At 53.2% G+C, this 23312-nt stretch overlaps 1 protein-coding gene across 2 annotated transcripts in view; it reads right to left on the bottom strand.

The window, feature by feature from the left end:
• The window catches only part of Gnao1 (G protein subunit alpha o1), a 156950-nt gene that overhangs the window by 25448 nt on the left and 108190 nt on the right, over positions 1-23312 (bottom strand). For both annotated transcript variants that reach the window (XM_026395629.2, XM_026395628.2), the window contains exon 4: positions 151-311. In XM_026395629.2, the coding sequence (XP_026251414.1) occupies positions 151-311 (161 nt within the window). The remainder of the gene's footprint in view (positions 1-150; positions 312-23312) is intronic.

Below are 23312 nucleotides of genomic sequence, written 5' to 3'. Positions count from 1 at the left end.
GTAAACCGTATAGGGGCTCCAATTCACATTTAAATATAAGGCATCTCACCGCAGGTGGACCTCAGTGGGAACCCTCCTTGCCCCACGGTGCCACCCCTTCCACGTGGGCCTCAGGCAGCTCTAGGCCTTCCACCAGCCCAGGACACTCACTATTTGGCAGAATCGTTGAGCTGATACTCCCGAGACCGGTTGAAGCACTCTTGGATCCCTGAGTCGCCCCAGAGTCGTATCATGGCGGAAAGCAGCTCTGCAGAGAAGGGCTCAGTGTCTTCCATACGACTCACCACGTCACACACCATCTTGGCATCGGCCTGTGAGGAAAGAGGGACACAGGGTTCTGAGTCCTTGATGGGATTCTGCCCAGACCAGGGACCTGGCCAGCTCGGGGCAGTGGGCGGCTCTGAGTGCCCTGTACCTCAGGACACACACCTGTCTGGAGCCTTCCACCCCAACCAGGTTCTAATGCAGCAAGCCACCCTGCCTGAGCAGGTGGGGAGAAGGGGGCTCTGTCTGCTCTGCCACTCAACTCAGAAGTTCTGCTTTGAAAACTGGGCTTTTGCTCAGCATTTGTTTTGGGGAAAAAGTTTAAAAAATAATGCCCTTGGCTAAAATTGTAATTCCTTTATTTCCTACTCCAGTGGAGCACCGTCTCTCTTGGAGAAGATTTCCTGGTTGGCTGAGGGGCTGGGCCGCAGTGGTGAGGGACCAGAGGGGTTGGTTTTAAGTTAGTGCAGAGTTCTCGTGTCAACTACACCTCGGAACGTAGGCTCTTAAGTTAAAATTTGATATTAATAATCTTTTTTTACATCTATGATCTGTGGTGACCAGGTACAGGGCCGAGCTGGGAGCTTGGGAGTGCTCACCCTCTCTGCCTCCTCCCTCCTGGTCTGAGGGGGTGAGCGGAGTCTGCTTAAGGCACACACCTTTGCGTAGGCTGAGACTCACTTGGAACTACAGAAAAAGCACTGCATAATTCACAGGTTTCTCCCGCTTCCCCTCACCTAGGATACCAAATGGGGGTCACCCGTTTTCAAAGACCATAATCAAGTACGCGTGACATCAAGACCAGGAGTGCAGTGTTCTTGGAGGACTCAGAAGGCTCTTGGAGAAGTCATAGGATGACGCTGTCACACCACCTTCCTTGCACACGCAGGTAACACTTTACAGTTTGCAAAGGATGTCTGCGTCCACACACTGCTTCCTTGAAACCCGGCCTCGAGGAGCTGTGGGAGCCCCGTGAAGAGGCTGATTCTTCATGCTCCCCTGTCTGCGCCCCCTGCCCTGCATAACCACTGCTGCTCCCTGGACGCAGGATGTATTTCCGGCTTTCTGGGCTTGCTGGCTATAGGACTTGCTTTGGCCCACAGAATACAGTGAGGGTGGCAGTGTGTAAATCCCTAATCCCTAGGAGGCCTTGAGTGCTTCTGCTGCTCCCCTGGCCTCTGTCACAGCTTTCCATCACTGTGACAAAATACCTGTGATAAATAATTTAAAAGGAGGAAAGACTGATTTTGGCTCACAGTTTTAGAGGCTTTAGTCCATGGCCCCTTGGCCAACCCACTCTGGGCCTGTGTCGAGGCCGCACATGGCGGAAGCAGGACATGGTAAGCAAAGCTGCTCAACTGGCCTCCCTCTAGGCCCCGCCTCTCACTAGGCCCCACCTCCCACCAGGCCCCGCCTCTTGAGGCTGCACCACCACCTCCCACTGATGCCATTCCCTGGGGACCAAGCCTTCAACACAGGAGCTTTTGGGACATTCGGGAGCCAGACCATAACACCATGGATATTCCTGGATTCTCATTCCTCCCAGGAAGAGGACTTGGGATGCCTGGGCACAGTTGAGTTGCCCTGATTTCTGGGCCTTGACCAAGCTAAGCAGCTGAGTTTAGGGGAGCCTTGTCCCATGGCATGGCTAGGGTTGCAGCTAGTGAATGCAGTAGGCACTGGCAGTAGTCAAAGTCAGGCCTTCTGAGCCAGAGGGGGGCGGGGTAGCGCACACCTGTAATTCCAGCGGCTTGGGAGGCTGAGGCAAGAGGATTGCTAGTTCAAAGCCAGCCTCTGCAAAAGTGGGGCACTAAGCAACTCAGTGAGATCCTGTCTCTAAAGAAAATACAAAATAGGGCTGGGGATGGATGGGGCACAGTGGTCGGGTACCCCTGAGTTCAATCCCTGGTGCCAATAAATAAATAAATGAATAAAAATAAATAAATAAAATAAAAAGTCAGGCCTTCTGTGTGCAAGTGCCAGAAACTGCTCCTAAGGGGCCACAGAAAGGGTGAGAGGGCCCAGGCCTGAGGGCCTGAATACCTTGACATTTTCCTGCTTCTTCCTATATCTGTATTCTTAGAGGTTTTTCCACGGGTTGGGGGACACAGGTCCCCAGTGACTCTGTGGACACACCCACTTAAACTTGCCCTGGTTTTGTTTTTTTTGTTACCAGGGATTGAACCCATGGGCACTTAACCACTGAGCCACATCCCCAGCCCATTTTTTTTTTTTTATTTTGAGACAGGGTCTCATTAAGTTGCTCAAGGTCTTGCTAATTGCTGAGGCTGGCTTTGAACCTGTAATCCCTCCTGCTTTATCCTCCCCAAATGCTGGGATTACAGGCATGTGCCACCATGTTTGTCCTAGTGGGTAAGAAGCACAGCATTGGGGGGCAGGTCCAAGGGTGGGTATAGGCTAGAGTGGGCCCCAAGGAGGTCCACCTGGGCTCCTGGGCTGGGGTCAGTGCCCAGTGCTCCCGGGTCCCATCTTCCAGCTGTCTTTCCCCATTTTAGCCTGCACATGCTCTGGAACTCACAGTGACACTGAGCCCCTGCTGGGCTGGGAGTGGGGTGTGACAGGCCCATATCTCCCTGACCTCATGGGCTCTGTCCATGGGTGCATTATGGTCATCAGAGAATTAATTACCCTGCTGCAGGCCCTTTCAACCCAACCTTCCCGTGAAGCTAGAGGAGAGAGCCCAGCCCTCGGTGGCTTAGGAAGTGAGTGGGAGGTGCTACACATCTCCAAGGTGTCCTTTGGGGTGGGAGAAACAAAGAAAATGAGGTCAGCACCTGGAAGGTTGGTGACCAATAAAAGATTCTGTACAAAAGGCTGGTGGGGCCAAAGCCTTCTTGGAGACTTGCAGAATAGAGCTGTCTGGCTAAGTAGCTATTTTCATGTCAGAGCCTGTCCACTGCCGAAGGGTGGTGGGAAACTTATGGTAGCTCTGTCCTGGGAAGAGAGGTGCCATTGGAGTGGAGGCTGGAAGGTCAGCCCACAGTGCTAATCCAGATTCAGTGTCTTGGGGACAATGTACCAAACACATTGGCCCTGACAGGAAGGGCCGCCCACCAAGGAAGCCGGGATCAGGATGGGTCCTGGAGAGCTGGGCCTGGGCCCTGGGTGCTCCTGGCAGGCACCCACAGTCAGTGAGGGGAGTGTCCCAGATCTGTGCAGTGAGTGAGTGGGAACAGGTCAGGGTTCAGGGGCAATGGGGCAGGCCAGGCAAGACCTCTGCTGGGTAAGAAGGTCCTGATACAATCTAAGTGCAATGAAAACCATGCTACCCCCTGTCAAGGCCACAGGGGACACTCCAGAGGTGACAAGTGAACTGTGGATCTCCTGTGGAGCCTTTGTCCTTCCCCATCTGACCCTCCAGGTCTGACCTGGAACTCTGTGACCCCCACTGCAATGGGGTGTGTTCTCCAGCTCAGGGAACACTGGCCAAGGCGTCTCCTGTGAGCCTCCAGTGCGCAGCCCAGGGTGGAGTCTGCCTCCCAGCTTCCTGGAGGTGTGCAGGGCAGGAGAGGCATGGGAGTGGCAGCCCCGGCCCCTGCCCCCTTTCCTGCTCCCTCTGTGCCTTCCCCAGGTCACTATACAGACAGCGTTGCCATCGCCCCAAATGCTCAGACCCGGACCAGGAGCTCTGCTGGTTTCACTGCTCCCTCCCGTTGCCTGTTTCCTGTCTGTGCCCCACACAGTGGGAGGCCATTAGTCTCCTCCCAACATCACAGCTCCCCTTCTCCTTTAGAAAAAGAACCCAATTTTTTTTCTTTTTTTAAGTACTGGGAATTGAACCCAGGGGCGCTCTACCACTGAGCCACATCCGCAGCCCTTTATGTTTTTAGGTTCTCACTAAGTTGCTTAAGGCCTTGCTAAGTTGCTGAGGCTGGCTGAACTCGTGATCCTCCTGCTTCAACCCAAGTTGCTAGGATTATAGGTGTGCATCACTGTGCCCAGCCCCAACATTTAAAAAAAAAAATCTGGGTATAATCGCATCCAACTACAAGGCTGTGTTTCCCAATTTTGTTGTTATGATCACATGATAAGTTATCCACAATGAGAGGTCAGCGGAAGTCCAGGGAGGTCTCTGGAAATGTCATTTTAAAGAGAAGGGGCAGCTTTTTCCTCTTGCTTCATCTCTCCCAATGCCCAGAACTTATGAGATGGCTGGAGCACTTGCAGCCAACTTAAATCATGAAGACAAGGTCCTCAACCTAGGGATAGTGACACAGTGATCTAAAAACAGCGTAGGTCCTTAAAAGCCTTGTGGAAACTCCATACCATCTGGAGTCATGCTAACACTATTTTAAGTGTTGGTTTAAAAAAAACCACACACACACACTTAAAAATAAAATTGTGTCTTATTTAAGCCACTATTTTTTCACCATATTTTCAGGGTCTCCAGTATTCACGGTCAAACCTAATCAGAGTAGATACGACAACTGTCCCTGTTGAAGTTCTTAGAATAGTTCCCATCATCCCTCAACTCCAAATTCTTCTCCATGGCCCACAGAGCTCCTGCCTGTCTCTCTGCACCCTCTCCCTCCCAGCCACACAGTCCTTCTTACCATTCCCCAAGTAAACTGCTGATGCCATCCCAGCCTCTCCATTTGAGCAGAACACCTTTCCCTGCCTCGACCCATCTCAGATGTCACCTCCCTGGGTGGTCTTCTCCCTCCACACACTACCATTCCCTGTTGCGCCTGGTGCTGTGTGCCCATTCCCCAGGGCAGCGCTAGCTTCCTGATTCCCAGGGTACCTTGGGTCTCGCAGGGTGCTTTGTACATAGTTGGTGCCCAGAAAGCTTGCGGGATGAGGGATCTGGGCTGGGGTGTTTTAATATCTGGCATGGCTTACCGCCAACAGCCCTGGACCTGAATCTCATTCAAGGTTGGGCCGGATTGACCTCCTAACTGCTGGGGTGAGGCTTTAAGAGGTGGGCCTCTGTGCGTGGCTGGAGCATGAGGGTGAAGGCTCATGAATGGGACCTTATAGGAGGCCCCAGAGAGACCCTCACCCTTCCCCACGTGAGGACACAGCATGAAGAGAGCTGTCTATGAACCAGGAAGCAGGCTTCCCCAGGCAGAGAATCTGCTCACACCTTCACCTTGGACTTCCTCTACAGCTGAGAGGAAAACATTTCTGTTGTTTCATGTCCGCAGTCCGTGGTGATTTGTTATAGCATCCGGTCAGACAGTGACACGAGTGTGACCCCTGGAGGTTCTGTGTGGGGACCCCTGGAATTTCTAGAAAGCCAGCTGCATGCCCCCACCCAGGCAGGGCTGCAGGAAGTACAGCAGGGGCAGTGTCAGCTGCAGCCCCTTCTCTCTGCCCAGTGCCTTCCGTGCCAAGCACTGTCCTCTCTCCCAGGAGACGGCTTCCAGCCCCTGGTGTTCTGGCGCAGAGCCCCAGGTTCCCAGAAGGAAAACACCCTTCCCTGATCCAGTCTGAGTGGTCTGGGTGCGAGACCCTCTCTAGGGCTAGCCAATCCATCCTGCTGGCCTGGGAACACTTTGGGCAGACAAAGAAGCTGTATTTGTCAAATTAGACTAACAACTAGTTCCACCACCCCAACCAGCCCCCAAAACATTTGTAAAAAATTAGCAAAGAGATTCTCAAAGGAGGACCCATCTCGAATGGAGCCATCACTGAGGAAAGCAGAAATGAGCGAGGGGGCCCTCAGAGTCCCAATAACATGCTAATGCCTGGATCCAGCTATGCCTGAGGTCACATGGGCATCTGGGCTTTCTGGTTACTTGAGTCAATCAATCCCCTAATTTTAAAAATCTAGTTAAGGATACGCTGTTCGTCACCACTGCCTCTACCGTCCTGAAGCAGAGCTGCAGAGAGAAAGGAACAGGCCCTCTCAGTGGGAGCCACAACAGGACTGTTCTTCTATGTACAGGCTTAGGCAGGATAGGTCTGGCCTTTACTGCAGAGGCCCCAAACCCACCTTTCCTGGCCTGCTGGCAGTAACAGCCAGATCATTCTTTAATGTCCAGCTCTCAGGCCACCCCACACCCTCTGAGGAGTCTCTTCCAATGGCCTCCCTCCTTGGGCATGTGGCCGTCATGGGCTTCAGGCCATAGACTCAGGAGCCACCCAGACAGGTCCTGAGGTCTGGCTCCATGTGAGCAGAGGCATTAGGCTTTCAGAGGCTGTGTCCTTGCTGCCACCTGGGGACGACAGCACCCTTACCTTCTTCCCAGGGCTGTCCCAGTGAGCTAGGGAGCCCTCAGCACAGGCATGCAGCTGTGTCGGTGCCCACCCAGTGGACAAGCACCTTCTGCCCCGTTCTTGAGCTGTCAAGGGCCCTATAGGCAAAGAGGCGAACGCACGCCTGGGACTGTCCACTAAATGTCGACAGCTGGAAGGAGCCACTCTTAAGGGTTCAGGGTCAGGAAGCTGGGAGGAGTTGTGATCATCAAGGTCACCTGTGGGATTCTTTCTTTTTTAATTTTTTTTTTTAGTAGTCAATGTGTCTTTATTTCCTTTACACCTGGTGCTGAGAATGAACCCGGTGCCTCACACCTGCTAGGCCAGCGCTCTGCCCCTGAGCCCCAGCCGCAGCCCCTGAGGGATTCTCTTGACCATGTCAATGGCTGACAAACAATCCTGGCAATCTTCTTCCTTACGAACAGTGTGACTTTTCTGGTTAACTGATATCTTCCCCAAAATGTGGACGTATAAAAGGCCTGACACTGCTCTGGTGGCGATGAGGCCCTTTTGGGGGACCCTAGGAGAACCCCTTTTGCAAGCCTGTGTACTCTTCCCACTAACAGCTGGGGAAAGTGGTGGGCAGGAAGAGGAAGGGGCAGCTGGAGCCAGGCCCAGGGCACCCCTCTAGAAATGGGCTGCCTTGGGCTACTGCTGGAGGGCAGTCTGCCAAGGGTGGTGGTGGGGTAGCAGTGCCCCTGAACTGGCAGCACATAGTGGGTCCCTTCCAATGGTACACAAGCTAGGGGCTCCTGACACAAGATCTCTGAGGGCAAATCATGCGTGTGCACGGGAAGCAGCACCAAGATCCAGTGACAGCCAGTGGGACAGCCCACTGGCATCCAGCAGAGAGGGGTGCACTCCACAGAGCTGTCTCTAGACAGCCAGCTGGACCCTGGAGCTAGAACCCACCTAAGGCCCGGTGAGGGCCTTGCCCACACCCTACCCTGGCTCCCACCTGTCTGAACGTGGACAGACTCGTACCACCCCTTCCCTGGCTCTAGCATCTCGGATGCAGCTGATGCCTGTCTGTGCTGGACCCCAGGGTGGGGGTGCTCACCAAGAGGAGTTTGCATTAGTCAGGTTTTCACTTCCACACCAGACACTGCAGGGGCTTGGAAGTGCCTGGTGGATTTGCTATCTGAAAGTGGGAGGGCAAACTGTACTGTTAACACTTGGTCTTCAAAACCTTTCCCTTCTCTTTAGGGCAATATAGACTTTAGGGCACAAATGTCAGCAGCAAACAAACTTGCAGTTAGAGGATCAAAAAATACCGTTGCCCTCTCAAGAGATGAGGTGCTAAGAATACGGCAGGGGAACCAAAGGGGATCTTCCGTCGAGTGACCCGGGTTAAACCCTGCCTCTGCACCTGTTCAGCTGGTGGTGGAGGACAGACCACTGGCCACTCAGAGCCTCTGCTCTCTCTCAGCCCCCACTGCTCAGGGCTGTTTGTGCAGATGAAATGCGCTGAGGATGTGACACAGCTTTGCGACATGAAAGAGCCTTGCAAATGTTAGTTATTATGAGCAAAGATGAAGTGCCTCAGACACAAACAACAAGCTGACAGAAAATAAGCCTGCTTTGTCCAGGACTTTCCAGGCAAGCATGATAATCTTGATAACAATAATCACAGTAATTATAATAATAACCCCTTCATCTGAGGAGCTGCTTTAGATTGTGCAGAGTTTTCCTTCATCTAATCTTTGTGGCCAAGTAAAGAGTGAGAGGAACACACACACACACACACACACACACACACACACACTCACTCACACACACACACACACACACACACACACACACACACACACACCCTTTTCCCTTGTAGGGAAAACTCCATTGGCCCCACCTTGGCCCCTGTGCTGCAGTTGTCCCTGAACCCAGCAGAGGGCAGGAGAGCATAGGCCAACCAGAGAGGGACATGCAGAGCTGAGGACCAGGTGGGGCAGGGCCAGGCACTGTGGCCATGGCCATGGTCTTTGGGCTGCTGACCAGATCCTCAGGGGGAAGGGGCAGAGAGACCCCCTGTTGAAGGCCCTGCCTGGGTGCTGCAAACCCAGTCAGTGGAAGAGGGCAGGAAGGACAGTCTGGGCCCTTGGCAACTTCCAGACCCACCTGGCCCGGACCTGGACCTTTGCAGAAATGTAGACACGTTCTCCCTCACAGACAGGGGAGCCCCTTCCCTTCAATGCTGCCTTTGGGTTTCAGAACAGTGGGGGGCAGTCGTGGTACTAGATGTGGCCATTTGTGCTTTGGTGGTGCCCAAACCGGGTGCTGTTCCATGGCCAGGTGCCAAGCATGCTTGGGGCTCACTCCTTACTTGGGCTGAGGAGTCTGAGCAAGGTCCGTGCCTACGGCATGCTGTCACAGGGTCTCTGGGGCTGCGGGACCTGTGGGTCCATCATCTGCTTTAGGGAAGGAAACGTTCCTGGTTCTCCCAAAGACCCTGCAGCAGAACTGAGGCCTGGGCGCTGCTGCTCACCCTGCTTCCCACTCCATCCTCTCAAGCCCGGCCACCCTGCCTCAGCCTGCTCTCCACTCACCCTGCCTAGCACCCAGGTCACCCCTCCAGCCTCAGCACACACACTGAGCCACCAGCTGGCCATGATCATCCAGCCCTCCTTGCTCATCCTTGTGCTCAGTGCCACCCTTCCCCGCCCTCCCTGCCCTCTCCTGTCTGTCTGTCCATCCCTTAATCATTCCTCCTGGCCTCTCTTCTCTCTCTCTAGGCTCCCACCATTCGTCCTCCCATTTCCTGCTCACCCCCTCACCCCACTATTCATTTATCCACTGTCCACCTACCATGTGGCAGGCAGGGGTGGGTCTTGGTCTTCGGAGTTTTCAGATTTGGCCTAAAGGGAACACGCTGTCCAAATCTCCCCAGCCCCTAGTCCGTTCCTGAACACAGGGGAGAAGGCTTCCCCTCCCTCTGCCTGTGGTGCCAACTCTGACAGGGGCCTGCGGCCTTGTGATGGAAGCCTTTCCTGGGTCTCCAGCCCGGGCTTTGTCCTCAGCCCTTCTAGAGCCTTCCCTGCTGGGGGCCAGGCTGCCTCCTGGAGGCAAAGTGTAGGTGCATGGTCCTACCTTCTGGAACAGTCAGAAGCCTGGGGACTTCCAATTGCCTGGGAGCAGCTTTCCCTACAGAGAAGCTTCTCCTGCTTACTGTCGACCTTCCAGAACAGGGCTGGGGGACCGTGGACTGAGCCCCCTGAGGCCCAGTCATTCATTCCTAACTTAATGTCTAAAAGTTCCTCTGAGAAACCACCTGTCAGTCCCTGCAGTTGGTGTGGCTTCCCACCTCTGGCCCTGGCCCTGGCCTGAATTCAGTAGAGGCACCAGAGCAGCCAGAAGGCAGTGCCCTGCCCAAGCCTGTGGTCTACTGGAGGCAACAGGCATATCAACTGTGGAGTCTGGGAGGGCTCCTCTGGGGGCCACCGGGTCTGGGCCTCAGGAAGAAGCACACATCAGGGTTGGGGACGTGAAGATTATATGTAAGAGACGGTGGCTACCAGTCAGCCGTGCACAGAGGCCAGGGTACGACCCAGCACTGGTCTTCCCTGGGGGCCCTTGAGGAGGTAAGGAAGGAATTAAAGGGGGATGGACAGAGACCCATAGCCGAGCTGAGGGCCTTGCTGGGCAGTAGTGGGCCCTGGAAGGTGCCAGATGTTCTTCCAGCCACCAGTAAGGTCAAGGACAATGGTGGGGCTTGGAGGTCCAGCGTCCCTTAGACAATAAACCAAGAACAGCCGTCCTGCCTGCGCACAGATGTCCCAGGGGTGTGGCACAGACCACATCTCCACCAGGTGGCTGGTTACGAGTGTGTTTGTGCACTGTGCCCTTGTGAGGCAGCTTGGCAGTCTGTCGCACAGCAGCTCCCATGGATGGTGGGACAGCTTCCCTGTGGAGCCTCACAGAGCAAATGCCCAGGACACACAGCCCCCCTGTGATCCCGGGGTTCCTGCCTGCTCAGGGTGCACGGAGGCTGCTGGCAGGTCACAGCTCCTGAGGGGCACTCGGACCCCACTAGTGTCTGTACAGAATGGCTGGAAGTCCTGGGAGGAGGCGCCAGGGTGAAGCAGTGCAGGGGCGTCCCCCGTGCGCGGGCAGAGCTGCAGCTGGAGGGGCCGCCGTCACATTAGTCACATTAGATTGCCCTGGGCTCTCGGGGCAGTAGTGTTCTGCGGTCACCAAACTCAAGGTCCCTGAGAATGGCCTGGGGTTACTGCACGTCCAAAGCTTCAATCGTCACCCTTTTGGGACAGCCTCCTGAGGCACCTCTTCCTCTTGGTGCCCTCTCCCCTTGGTTGGTCTAGACTTGCCCGTCAGGTCTCTTGGGCACAGAGATGGGGGCTCAGTGAGCCTCTAAGCAGGCATTATGAGGACACAAATAAACTCCGAAGTGAATGGGACAGAAATTTCCAAATCCATGATGCCCTCACCCTCCTCACTTCTGAGCCCAGGGTACCAAGATAGGAGAAAAGAACTAAAATTGGATAGACTAAATTTCTTTTTTTTTTTTTTTTTTTTTTTTTTTTTTTTTTTATTGGTCGTTCATAACATTACATAGTTCTTAATACATCATATTACACGGTTTGATTCAAGTGGATTATGAACTCCCGCTTTTACCCCGTATACAAATTGCTGTATCACATCAGTTACCCTTCCATTGATTGACATATTGCCTTTCTAGTGTCTGATGTATTCTGCTGTCTGTCCTATTGTCTACTATCCCCCCTCCCCTCCCCTCCCCTCCCCTCCCCTTTTCTCTCTCTACCCCTTCTACTGTAAATCATGTCTTCCATTTGTATTCTCTTGACTTACCCCTCCTTACCTCTTATATGACATTTTGTATAACCCTGAGGATCGCCTTCCATTTCCATGCAATTTCCCTTCTCACTCCCTTTCCCTCCCACCTCTCATCCCTGTTTACTGTAAATATTCTTCTCAAGCTCTTCGTCCCTACCCTGTCCTTGTTTACACCCCTTATATCAAAGGAGTCATTTGGTATTTGTTTTTTAAACACTATGGAGTATTACTCTGCATTAAAAAATGACAAAATTATAGAATTTGGAGGGAAATGGATGGCATTAGAGCAGATTATGCTAAGTGAAGCTAGTCAATCTTTAGACTAAATTTCTAAGAAATGAACAAGGACAGAATGAAATTACCCACAGAGAGCTTAGTCAAAGGGAAAGAAAAGTAACAATGGCCAACCTCATCTCTTCAGAACACAAAGTGTCGATGGTGAATAGTTTAATTAGGGCTGCTTCGGCTGGGAGAGATTAGCAGCCCAATTATGGAGGAGAAAGGACGCTGCTCAAGTCTACACAGGAGGTGGGGCCAGGCCAGGGCTGGCGGGCGGGCGGGGCTGATTGGATCACTCACTGACACCCCTTGCCGTCCCCTCCACTGGATGTCGGTTCCCTGTCATTCATTTGGGTGACCAGCTACTGTTTCTGTTGGGAAAGGAGTGGATTGCCTTGCTCCCTGGATTTTGGGAGTCTTGGGCTTCTGGTCATGCTCTGCCTCTGGCTGGCTCTTGGGACCCTGAGTCTCCATGGACCAAGTGCACAAAGAAGGGACTAGCTAGATCCGCGGCTTCCAAAGGGTGGTCTGTGGTGCTTTGGGGAGGTCTCTGAGGTTCTTTTGGGGGAGTCTACGAGCTGGAAACTGTTTTCACAACAATTCTAAAATGTGGTTTGCCTTACTACGATGCTAATATCTGCAGCAGCCACACTGACGAACAAGTGGGCCCCTCAGCAGGAAGGAAGCAAGGCCACTGGTGGAACTACCTCCTGCCACTGAGAAAAAGCCGTGAGTGGTGGTGACGCCTGTCATCCCAGCAGCGTGCGAGGCTGAGGCAGGAGGACTGCAGGTTCAGAGCCAGCTTGGGCAACTTAGAAAGGCCCTGAGCAGCTTACAGAGACTCTGTCTCAAAAAATTAAAAAGGGCGGGGGATGTGGCTCAGCGGTCAAGTGTCCCTGGGTTCAATCCCTGGTACCTAAATAAAACTGTGAAGCAAATATGAGTTTTACTGAAGGATGCTGTTGTTGAAGTAAAAGAAACGGTGAGTCTCTAGGTGTCTCCACCCTGGAGTTCACGCCCAGCGTCTATCTATAGGACGGAATGGGAAGGAAGACACTTCCGAGTTAGAGGTGATGGGGTGGCTGGGGTGCTGCTGAGCCACCCCTTTTCTCCTAGGACACTTGAAAGAACACTTGAAAGACAGACAAACAGTGGGGATTCAGATTTGGATCTCTGGCTTCTTTTTTTCTCCAAAATGAACCAAATGAGCCTATCATTCCAAGGAAATCAACTGACATATTTGTTACCAAAATGACAACATTCCGGCTTTCAAGTGAAAAAATTTCCAGAATATTGGAAAACCTGGACTTCCTACCATAAGCTCACAACCCCCCTATACCTAAAGGCTTCTCTCAAACTACCATGGTCAAGTTTTGAAGGGTAATTATCAGAAAAGGCTAGTAGAAATACTCCCTCCTTTCTCAACTGTGCACTGGTGAGGGGCCAGGATTCTCTACAACCACGGCAGCCTGACACAACAGGCTGTGAGGGAAACCCAGGAGAACCAGCCTCTAACAGCAGGCGAGACTTCAAAGAGATTTGCAAAGAAATGAACAACGACATTCTTCTAAATAGAACATTTTTGGAAAATATAGTAATTTTTCATAAAAATGTTATTTATGTTGATGTGCAGTGGGTTCGTTAGGTTTTTTCCTTTGCGTGGTGCTAGGGATTGAACTTGACCTTGTGCAAGTACTCTGAGCTGCAGCCCAACTCCCCACACCCCCCGTTTTTTTTGTTGTTTCAGACAGGGTCTCCCTAATGTTGCCCAGGCTGCTCTTCAACTCCCAGGCTCAAGTGACCCTTCCTCCTCAGCTTCCCAAGTAGTTGGGATTATAGGCACACACCACTGTGTCCAGCAGTTATTATTATAGCTATTTTTAAATGAAGAACTATTTAAAAATTTTCTTATTAATTTCTAATGCAATTATATATAATATCTACATAAACATAATGTTTGTTGGGGTCTGCAATACTTTTTAGGAGCATAAACCCAAATGATTGAGAATTGGTAGATAGACAATTCTTTCTCAAACATCTTTCCCTAGTGCTGTCTTAACTCCCAAAGTCCTGCCCAGCTGTTGACTAACATTATTTTTCTTAGATCCATCATACCCCTCTGGTAAATGAAGAATCTGTAGAAAGTGTTTTAGATAGAAGACAAACTTGACAATGGCTCTAATTCACTATTTTAAAATGGTGTAAGGCCCCTCTCAGGCTGAGCCCTTCTTTCTCTTTGTTTCACAAGGGAGAGAGTTCTGAGGTGTTAAGCATGTGCTAGCACCAGCCTGAGACTTCCTCCTGTAGGTTTTCTGACAGGTTGAAAGAGAGGAAGGAATCATTCTGTGACTTGGAGGAACCCCGCTATTCAGTGCTGTGATCCTGCTCCGCCCATCTCCCAGAGTGGTAGCATGTGCCCCCACTGGAGGGGCCCTGGGCAGATGGTCTTGTAGGACCTTTTGGACAGCAATGGAAGGTCCATTTGGCTGGTGAGGCTTCCAGCTTCTGAGGCCTGGTGGATCCACAGAAGACCTCATGGGCTGGGAGGCGGGGTTTAAGCTGTAGCCAACACCTCCCAGTTGCAAAACCAAGAACTAGGACTTCTGGCCCAAGGTTAGTGTTGGGGAAGAACCTCGGGGGGGGGGGGGCGAGGTGGGGCCTCCGGGTTCAGTGGTCAGAGTAGGCTGAGCTGACCAGCCCAGAGGGCCAGTGAGCCAGGCCTCCTCTGTGTCTACTGTGAGCCTTGGATTTGGCAAGACAAAGAGATGCACGCAGGCATAGGCACTCAGAAGTCTGGTGGTCAAGGAGGAGCCCTGAGAGATAACAGTGGCCAGTGTGGAGTGAGCACTGACTGTGGACTTTCTTTCTCATACGTGGTAGTTCCCAAGTCCTGCCAGTCCCTTCATTTTATAGTCAGAGAAGCGGAGACAGCTGAGATGTGAGACTTGCCTGTGCTCACTCAGTGGGGAGGTTGGGGATCTGCACTCCTACTCTGGCTCCTCTGCAGCCCTGCAGCCCCTGCAGTGAGGCCTGGGTGGGATTGGGGGGCGTGACCCAGGCCATCCAGCAAGCCAGGGGCAGGGCTGGACAGGAGCTGCCAGCCCTGTTCCCCTGCAGGAGGGGTGTGGGAAAGCCTGGCATCTGGGAGGCTTTCTTGCTGCCATCACCTGCTCTCTTCAGTCGTGCCCCAAGGGGGGTGGAGCTCCCAGAGGGCCTGGCTGGTGCTACCCTGGGGACTCAGTGTTAGGGCTCTTCAATGCTGGCAGTGTTTGCAGGAGGCAGGTGGGATGACGACAGGTGTAAAAAATAAGGTGACAAATTCTCCCATCAACAACAACACAGGCGGGGCAGAGCGGCGCCCAAGGCTGTGCACCAGCTGGGCCAGGCAGTCCCACTGGTGGCCGGGGAGGGGCAAAAGCACAGGGGAGCCAGGGCTGGAGGCCAGCTGCTGGGGCTCTCAGTGCCTGGCCCTGAGAGAAGATCATGGGGTAGGGGTGGCTCAAGGCTGCGAAAGCCTCTGGGGGCCTGTCGGCTTGTCACATGGGTGGGGAAGGAGGAGGGAGAGGCTGTGCGCGCTCAGCGAGTCCAGCTCAGGGACAGGTGGACGAGGGCTGCTCCAGCCTGGGCACTGGCCGCTGGCAGCTTTCTCCAAGGCCTGGGGTTGGAGTGCAGGGCCTTCCTCCCCAGGTGGCCTCTGCTGTCCTCCTCATCCCTGCACTGCTGCTGAGGACGACCTGGTGGGGGGCAGAGCCGAGGTCAACTCTGCCTTCGGCTGGGGAAGAGCTGCTCGGGGGGCCGGCTCAGAGATGGGGCAGCAATGGAGCTCCCCTCCCACCTTGGGGGAGGCTGTGCCTTGCCTCAGGCTGGCACTCACTCTCTGAAAGTACTGGGCCACCAGGGAGGCCATCAGACGCCACCTGGGCTCTGTCCTCCAGGGCACTGCTTGTTCTCCTTCAAGCCCTCTCTCCTCCTTCTCCTTCTTCCACGTCTCTCCTACCTTGCTCTGGCAGAGCCACCCACGTGGCACACCTGTTGGAGTTAGAGAAAGGCAGCTCCTTCTCAGGGTTTTGTGGCCTAACAAGTGAAGGGCAGGCTGGTTTCTTCCCTGGCTCCATGGTTAGGAGCTTCTGCAGCCACAGTGTGCTATGTGACCCAGCTGAAGTCAACGGGATGTGAATCTAAGTTTTCTACTTCTGGGCCAAGGCTCCTAAGATGTGTGTGTCCTCTGGAGGCAGATAGTGACAAAGTCCTAAGAGGGGGTAGTTCCATAAGATGGAAGGAGCTGATCCATGAATCATCGTGTGGAGGAGAGCCACCCACCCACTAAGAGCACCTGCCCTGGACTATTAGATGAGCAAGAAATATGTTCTATTGCACTTGAATGATAAGACATTTTGGGAGTCTTTGTTGTAGTAGCTGGTAGTATCTTCACTAATACATCCTGCTAGTTTTGTTTCTTGTGTAACATCTAGCCTCTATAAGCCCTAGATCATGGATTATCAGGCACTGTCCCCTTCTATTGCTTCAATGAACAACAGAGTACCCTCTCAATAAGACAGTGAGCTGGTGAAGGGCAAAGGTCAAGTTTTCTAGAGTCTCAAAAAAGAATCTGAGCCATACCATCTGCCTTCCCACAGAATGGAAAGTCATGCCCCACCCAGTATCTTCTCAGACTTGCCTACTCACAGGCCAAGTCTACTACTGTATCCACAGAACGCCGCATGGCCCTTAGGAGGCTCTCATTAAATGGCTGTTAAACTTTCTGCTGTGCTGCACACCACCTCAAGTATAATTTACTTAGTATTTTTCATTTAGCTTTTTTCTTATTTAAAAGGAGTTGGTGAGCCCCTGGGCAGGGCACCGGGAACAACTCACTTCACCTCTCTCTCTCTCTTCCTGACCCCGAGCTGGGCCTCAGTTTGGTTCTGTGAAGCCTGACAAGGACCCTGATTTCTGGGGTGGGCTTGCTGGGGGACAAACAGGGGTGGAGGCATGCCTCTGACTCCAGCCTTCAGGTCGCAGGGCACCTGCTTCCCTCTCTGTCTCGTCTGCTCCCTTGGTTCCCTGGCCTTCGTGTCAAGGTGGAATGAACTCACGGGTGGTCCTGGCCCCCCAGAGCCTGTGGCATCCTCATGGGAAGCTGGCATCTTGCCTCCTTGGTAGGAACTCTGTCCCCCCCCTTCAACTCCCCACCTCAGCAGCCAATTTGAGGCCTTGTTTTTGTTGGGGGTTTACTCCAAATCGCTTGGACTCGTGTGCAGGGACCCAGGGACTCTGGCCTGCTAAGGATCTCTTGTTATGGTGCCTTTGGTCTCCTAGCTGCCACTCTCTCTCAGAAGGGGGCTGGGAAGGAGCAGGGAGGTCAGAGGAAAGTGGGAGAGATCCCCTGTCCCCGCCTGTCCCCAGTAGCCCTGTGGCTGAGAAGGCTGGAGCTCCTGCAGGGTGGGCCATCTCCCCTGCACAAGACAGGGTCTGGGAGGCTGCAACTACTGATTCCTGGAAGTCCCAGAAGCCAAATCCAGATTCCTCCCGTGCTCTGAAGACCCACGCCCAGATGGACTTCAGCGAGACCTCCAAGAGAGACACTCTGTGCCCTTCATCCCACATTTAGACTTGACCCGCTGAAAAGGCCGGGGGCCGGGGGGGGGGGCTCTGGCCTCCCCATCCAACCCCTTTCTCATGCTCCCCACTCAGTGCACCGTCTTCCTCCTCCCCCTCTTGTTCTGCGGCCTCCCTCTCCTGTCTGGGGCCTGGCCCCTGGGTGTCACTCCCTGTTCCCGGCAGCATGCTCTACTCTGCTTCACCGTGGTCCCCCTGAGCCCTCTGGTCTTCCTTGGGACCCCGTCCCCCACCCCAGGTCAGATGCTCATATTCCCCAAACCCTTCTTGCTGTCTCAAGCCTCCTGCTCCCTGGACCAGACCTCACCTGAGCCTCCTCTGTGCAGGATGCTGCGTGGACCCACCTGGCCCCCCTGGGTCAATGGTTCCTCAAACCTAGCCCTCCGCTCCTGGCTTTCCAGCCATACTGCTTCCTGTCTCCCCTGCTTTCTGCCACATCAGCATACCACTGCAGCTGTGGACTCACTTTTTAAAAAATGACATTAAATTGACTGTTTTTTAAAAAATTCATTTTTCCTGTTCAACAATATTCACAAAGTCAAGTTTGTATGCTCATTTTTCTAACATACAATAAAATATGTAAAACCACTAAAACAAAAGGAGTCAGTCTGTATGAACCTCCAGGTCACTTGTGTGCCCCAGGAATGCTCACACCACTCTCTGGGGACACACAGACCCTATCTAGCAGCCGTTCTGGGCTTCCATCCCGCACGATAGGGGCCCCCAAAGTTGGCTCCACTCTCTTCCCTCCCTCTGTTCCTGCAGCCAGCTGATCCCCAAGAACTGCCACTTGTCTGGAGAAAGGTCTGACCTGGCCATAGCTTCCCACTGCCTGCCATGGACCAAGCCACCTCACCTGCCACCTAGTCTCCTTGCTCAGGTGTGCCCATGTTCACCTGCCACTTCACCATCTGCATCCTTTCCCATGGAGGAGCTGGACAGGGGGGAGGGAAGCACGGGACAGACACCTTAAATCAATGCTAGCAGTGTCAAAATAACGGTACAGCCCTCTGTTGTCCACGTGTCTCTGTGAGTGATGTACTGGGAATGGACAAAGAAGTGCAGGAGCCACCCAGGGCAGGTGGCTGCTCATGCTACCCTGGGCTCCTGCTTTGTTCAGAGAGCAGGTGAATCGGACCCTGAGCTTGGGGCGTCTCTCAGAGCCAACTGGCCACTCTACCTCCAAACCAACTTCAAAAGGGCCTTCCAGAATTCTGGAAGGAGGGAGCCGGACTTCTCCACCTGGTTGAGTCTTGGAGGCTGGCTGGAAAAAGTCCCTCTGAGGGAGTTCCACCCTGCCAAGAGGGCACACCGGGTACCATATACAAGAACTAGGCCTGTTTCTATGGAACCAGGGAAGGCAGGGGCAGGGGCCAGAGCTCTACCCAGTGAGTTCCCCCAAGATGGCCCTGGCTGGACAAATGCTTGCTCTCCAAGGACAAGGCCATGCTTCAATTAGCTCTCCTCCCAGGAGCGGCTCCACTGATCCCATAAAGGAAAGGCCCAGCAAGCTCCCAGGGCTGCGGACCCCCGCAGCTGCCAGTCTGGGCCTCGCCTTTGCTCAGTCCATAGGCCGCTTTGTGCCTGGGCCCCTGCTGCTCCTTTCACTCCCTCTGCCTGGCCAGGGGAGGCGGTGCCTTTGAAATCCTGCTTTCTGTTCCAATTGGAAACTTTGCTCAGAACCAAAATTAGAGAGGCTGCACAACCAGCTTGCAATTTAAAATGCCACCCAGGCTCCCCTGGTCCCCCCTTTTCAAATGTCATCTTAATTAGATGGAGCCTGGCTCCATGTTTTCTGAATCTCAAGGTAACTTCTCTAGGACACGTCCCTACTTGTAGTTTCTTTTGTCTTCAGTGTAAGGAGAAGGCAGTGACTGGAGGCCCAACTGTGGGTCAGTGGCTGAGGCCAGCTGCCCCTGGCTCCGGAGACTGGAGAAACACTGATCTGTGGGGTTGGAGAGGGCTGGTTCTGAGGTCCACTCCACTGAGTCCAGCATAGCACTCTCCGGGCTTCTCTCCTGGGCAGGAGACTATGCTGGGGGTTGGCAGGAGAGACTGAAGAAGCTGGGGTGGCCTGGTCAGCTCTCCTGCTCCCTCACCAGCCCACCCACCTTCCTCACTTGGCTGGCCACTCGCTTCCTCTGCTAACTATCCCTTGGGACAAAGAGGGAACAGGTAGCATTGGGGCTGACTGCCTTTGGCATTTTGAATATGTCAATCCACTGTGGCCACCAAGGGCTTTTGTTATGGCTGAATCATGCCCTCCCCTGCCCCATTCATGTTGGTGTCCTAACCCTCAGTGCCACACAATCACGAAATTAGACCGGGGTCTTTAAAGAGGTGATTGAGTTAAGATGAGGTCATCAGGGTGGGCTCTGATCCAATATAACTGATGTCCTTATAAGAAGAGATCAGGACACAGATTCCTATAGCAGGAAGACCAAGTGAAGACACAGAGAAAAGTCAGCTGCCTACAATTCAAAGGGGAGGGTCCTCAGAAGAAAGCACACTGCCATCTTGATAGACCTCTGGCCTGCAGGATTGCACGAAGATGAATTTCTGTTATTTCTGTCACTGGTCTGTGCAACTTGGTGAAGGCAGCCCTAGGAGACTAACAGGCCCCAAGAACTCTCCTGTGATTGGGAGAGGGGACCCTGAAGACGATTCCCATTTAGCCACAAGGCCACCTAGGGTCCAGGTCCTGCCTCCAGCGTGCTCTTGCCCCCCCTCCCCCTCCTCCGCCTGCCCACCTCGTTCCCCAAGACAGCTCCTAAGACAGGCCCAGAACCTTTATGCAGGCCCCTCCTGGGCCTGGGTCTGTGAGATGAACTCAGCATTTCCGAGAGAAGGCTTTTCCTCACACTCCCAAGGAAGCCAGGCATTTTCTGCTCCTCTCACCCAACCTGCTCTTCTTTTCCTTAATAGCACTTATCACACTGTGTAATTGGACAGGTTTGTTTGCTTGTTGACGCTTTCTCTTCCCAGGGAGATCAAGTCCTGTGAAGTCAGGGCCCACATGGGCTTTGCTGCTTAGTTACAAGGTTCTGCTTGTGCAATGAATTATGCCAGGCCATCCGTGGAGGGTGTCAGGGGCCATCTCCTTGTCCTTAGAAGGCCTAGCAGAGAAGGGGTGAGCCAGAGTTAGGAAGCAGAGGAGGGACTGCCCAGAGCCTGTTCTCAAGCTCCTCACCTGCCTGGACAGGAAACCAGGAAAGCTAGATCTCGGGGCAGGCCAGCCATGAGGGGAGCTGAGAGGTCACAGGTGGAGAAGAAACACCAGTTAGCCCTGCCTGTGCCGGATGCCTCCAAGCAGAGCCGTCAGAGCAAAGCGAGCTGGCACTGCTCCAGCAGAGGTAGACAGTGTCCTCCCTCGACACCTACCTGTCAGCTGAACATTGACACAACCACGTGGGTGCAGCCTGAATGTGTAGGCACAGACCAGGTCACCTGCTCCCAGCCAGCCCTAGGTGGGTGGTCAGTGAAGCTGTGAAACTGAGTCACACAGAGCACAGGGCTGTTCTGCAGGGGCGGAGGCCTTCACTTCATCATCTAAACCTCCAGCCCTTTGGTATTTCTCCTAAGAGGTTGTCTGGTTTGGAACATTACAAATAAAAACTGAAGAAAGTACATGAATAGAAAAGCAGATGATGTTTGCCTGTATTAAAAGAGGCGGGGAAGGAAGTTATAATAAAGTGATCTTTGAGCTTAATCGTGTAACTAAGTCCACACAGGTCCTTTTTCCCTTCAAGGACTAAGAGGAACCACTTTTCTTTTGATGGTATGAAAGACAACTCTCCACAAAGTTAAGATGTGATGTAAAGTTGAACAAGGTGGCGCTCGCCTGTAATCCCAGCAGCTTGGGAGGCTGAGGCAGGAGGATTGTGAGTTCAAAGTCAGCTTCAGCAACTTAGTGAGGCCCTGAGCAACTCAGTGAGACCCTGTCTCTAAAGAAAGTATAAAAAAGGGCTAGGGATGTGGCTCGGTGGTTAACTACCCCTGGGTCCAATCCCCAGTACAAAAAAAAAAAAAGACGTGATGTAAGTTCAGCAGGTCTAACATATCCCTTACCTTGAACAATCAGGGAAGAATTTTCATTAATAGCCCACGCCTTCCTTAACCCATTGAATGAATGGTAAACATTTCAATATTAACAGCTTGAGGGACCAGTAATCTGCTTTCCAGGAATGGCCTCAAGTCCAGATCAGCCCTGGAGATACGACAGGGATTTGGGGCAGGCACTGAGGACTCTGGCATCTAGTACCACAGACAAAGCCACTGAGCACCACCAAGGAAGCACAGACAGGGGGCGCTCTTTGTATCTGGGTTGAGATCGCTGCTCTCCTGGGAACATGGCATGGGTGTGGCTCCCATCTTCTGGGATGTGCATCCCCAGGTCTCTCCCCTGGACCATGGGCTCCTATGCTAGCCTCCTTCTTGTATCCAGAATCTGCTAACAGGCTAGGCACACAGTAGGTGCTCAGTACACATTTGCTGAATAAACTTGGTAGGGAAAGATCCAAGATGCACTGAAGCTAGAAGTTAGAACGCCTGGGGTGCAATATGGGATTCTATTCTCAGTGGCCTTTCACATCCCCTCCCCCTTGCTAGGCTCTGTAAAATGAGGGTCATGTGCTGGATGGATCAGAGACGGAGAACTGGATTCAACTTGAGGTCCAGCTCCAGTCAAGCAATAGCTTGGCAGTGGCTGCCTGGGGCACTGGCTTTATAGAAAGGGCTGAGGCCAAGTTCAGAGTTGTGAGTGGTAAACAGTGACTGCCAGGGACAAGAGTTGGTGGTTAATGGCAGTGCACAAGCTACTCCAGTGCCACTCTTTTGAGCATGATCATCTCTGAGATGGTGTCAACCACCACTGTAGGATGTGGCAGCAGCAGGCAAGTTGTCTGAAGGCCGGCAGGGCTTCTTCTGTTCCAAGGGTGAAGAAGCAGACAGGCATCCAGGGCCTCACCAGCCAGATGCCAGCGTGGCTCTGCCCCTAGTATGGTGCATCCCCTCCTTCCTATTTTGGGAGGATGACGCCTGGGGCACAGGTGTGACTCAGTTTGTGTGCCAGGTCACACTGGTGGAGTCTGCATTGGGAATGCCTCCTGCCCACTTAGACCCCTGGCTCTTCTCTGAATTCCACATTGGGCTCTGAATTGTACTAACTGGTTGATGATGGGTTTCTGTGAGTCACTCCTGAAAACAAGGCCGGAGGCAGGAGCTACATCCAACTCTTGACACACCCCACCCCAGTCATGGGACAGGGCACAGAGTTGGGCACACCAATAGCAGTGGTGAATTCACAGGAAACTGTCCTGAAGCAGGCAGAATGAGCAGTTGCAAGCTGGGGAGGACTCCTGTGGCCTTCTCCATAGATCCTGCCTTGAGGGACCTTGGAGGTCCTGATTTAGGACAGGGTCGGGGGTTCCAGAGATGGCATAGATGGACCTGAGCCAAGGCTGGGGAGAAAGATGGCTTATACTGGGTATGTGCTGGGTACCTGCCACAGCATTTAGCTTCCCAGAGAAATTTAGGTGGATTATTTATAGATACAAAAAAGTGTTTTTCCCTCCCCCAAGAACCATTCAATTAATTATAAAGCAGCTGTTTTTAATAATTTGGAAGATGTACAGAAAGGGAAATGTCAGGGAGAGTTTTAAGTACAAAGTTGAGGACCCAAGACTGGGTGGGGATATCAGGAACTCAGGTAACGTGCCTCACAACTGGCAGGGTAGGGGCTGGCTGTGCCCAAGTGCCCTCTGAGCAGTGGCCAGCGCCTCACCCTAAGCAAAGGGCACTGTTGGCCACAGGGAGGAGTTTGGTTCTGACTCCCAGTGTGGTGGGAAATCATGGAAGATTTTGAACAAGGGAAAAGATGGCTCATGCTGACTGCCATATGCAGCCAGCCTGGGGCTGGGAGAGCTGGCAGAGTGGCCCAGAGACACCAGGGAGGCCACTGTAGTCATGGGAAGGGAGATGGTGGCGGTTAGAGGGTGCTGCCTGGGAAGGCACTTAGAAATGATGCTGCCTGCTCTCTCATCACATAAGCTGGAAAACTGAGGCAGAGAAGGGCTAAGTCCAAGGGCACGGAGCCAGAAGGCAGGGCTGGGGTTTGAGTCTGG

This window comes from Urocitellus parryii, chromosome 15, assembly GCF_045843805.1.
Source record: "Urocitellus parryii isolate mUroPar1 chromosome 15, mUroPar1.hap1, whole genome shotgun sequence".
NCBI lineage: Eukaryota > Metazoa > Chordata > Mammalia > Rodentia > Sciuridae > Urocitellus > Urocitellus parryii.
Note: the sequence above shows the minus strand (reverse complement) of the source record. Positions and strands in the feature narration are given on the sequence as shown.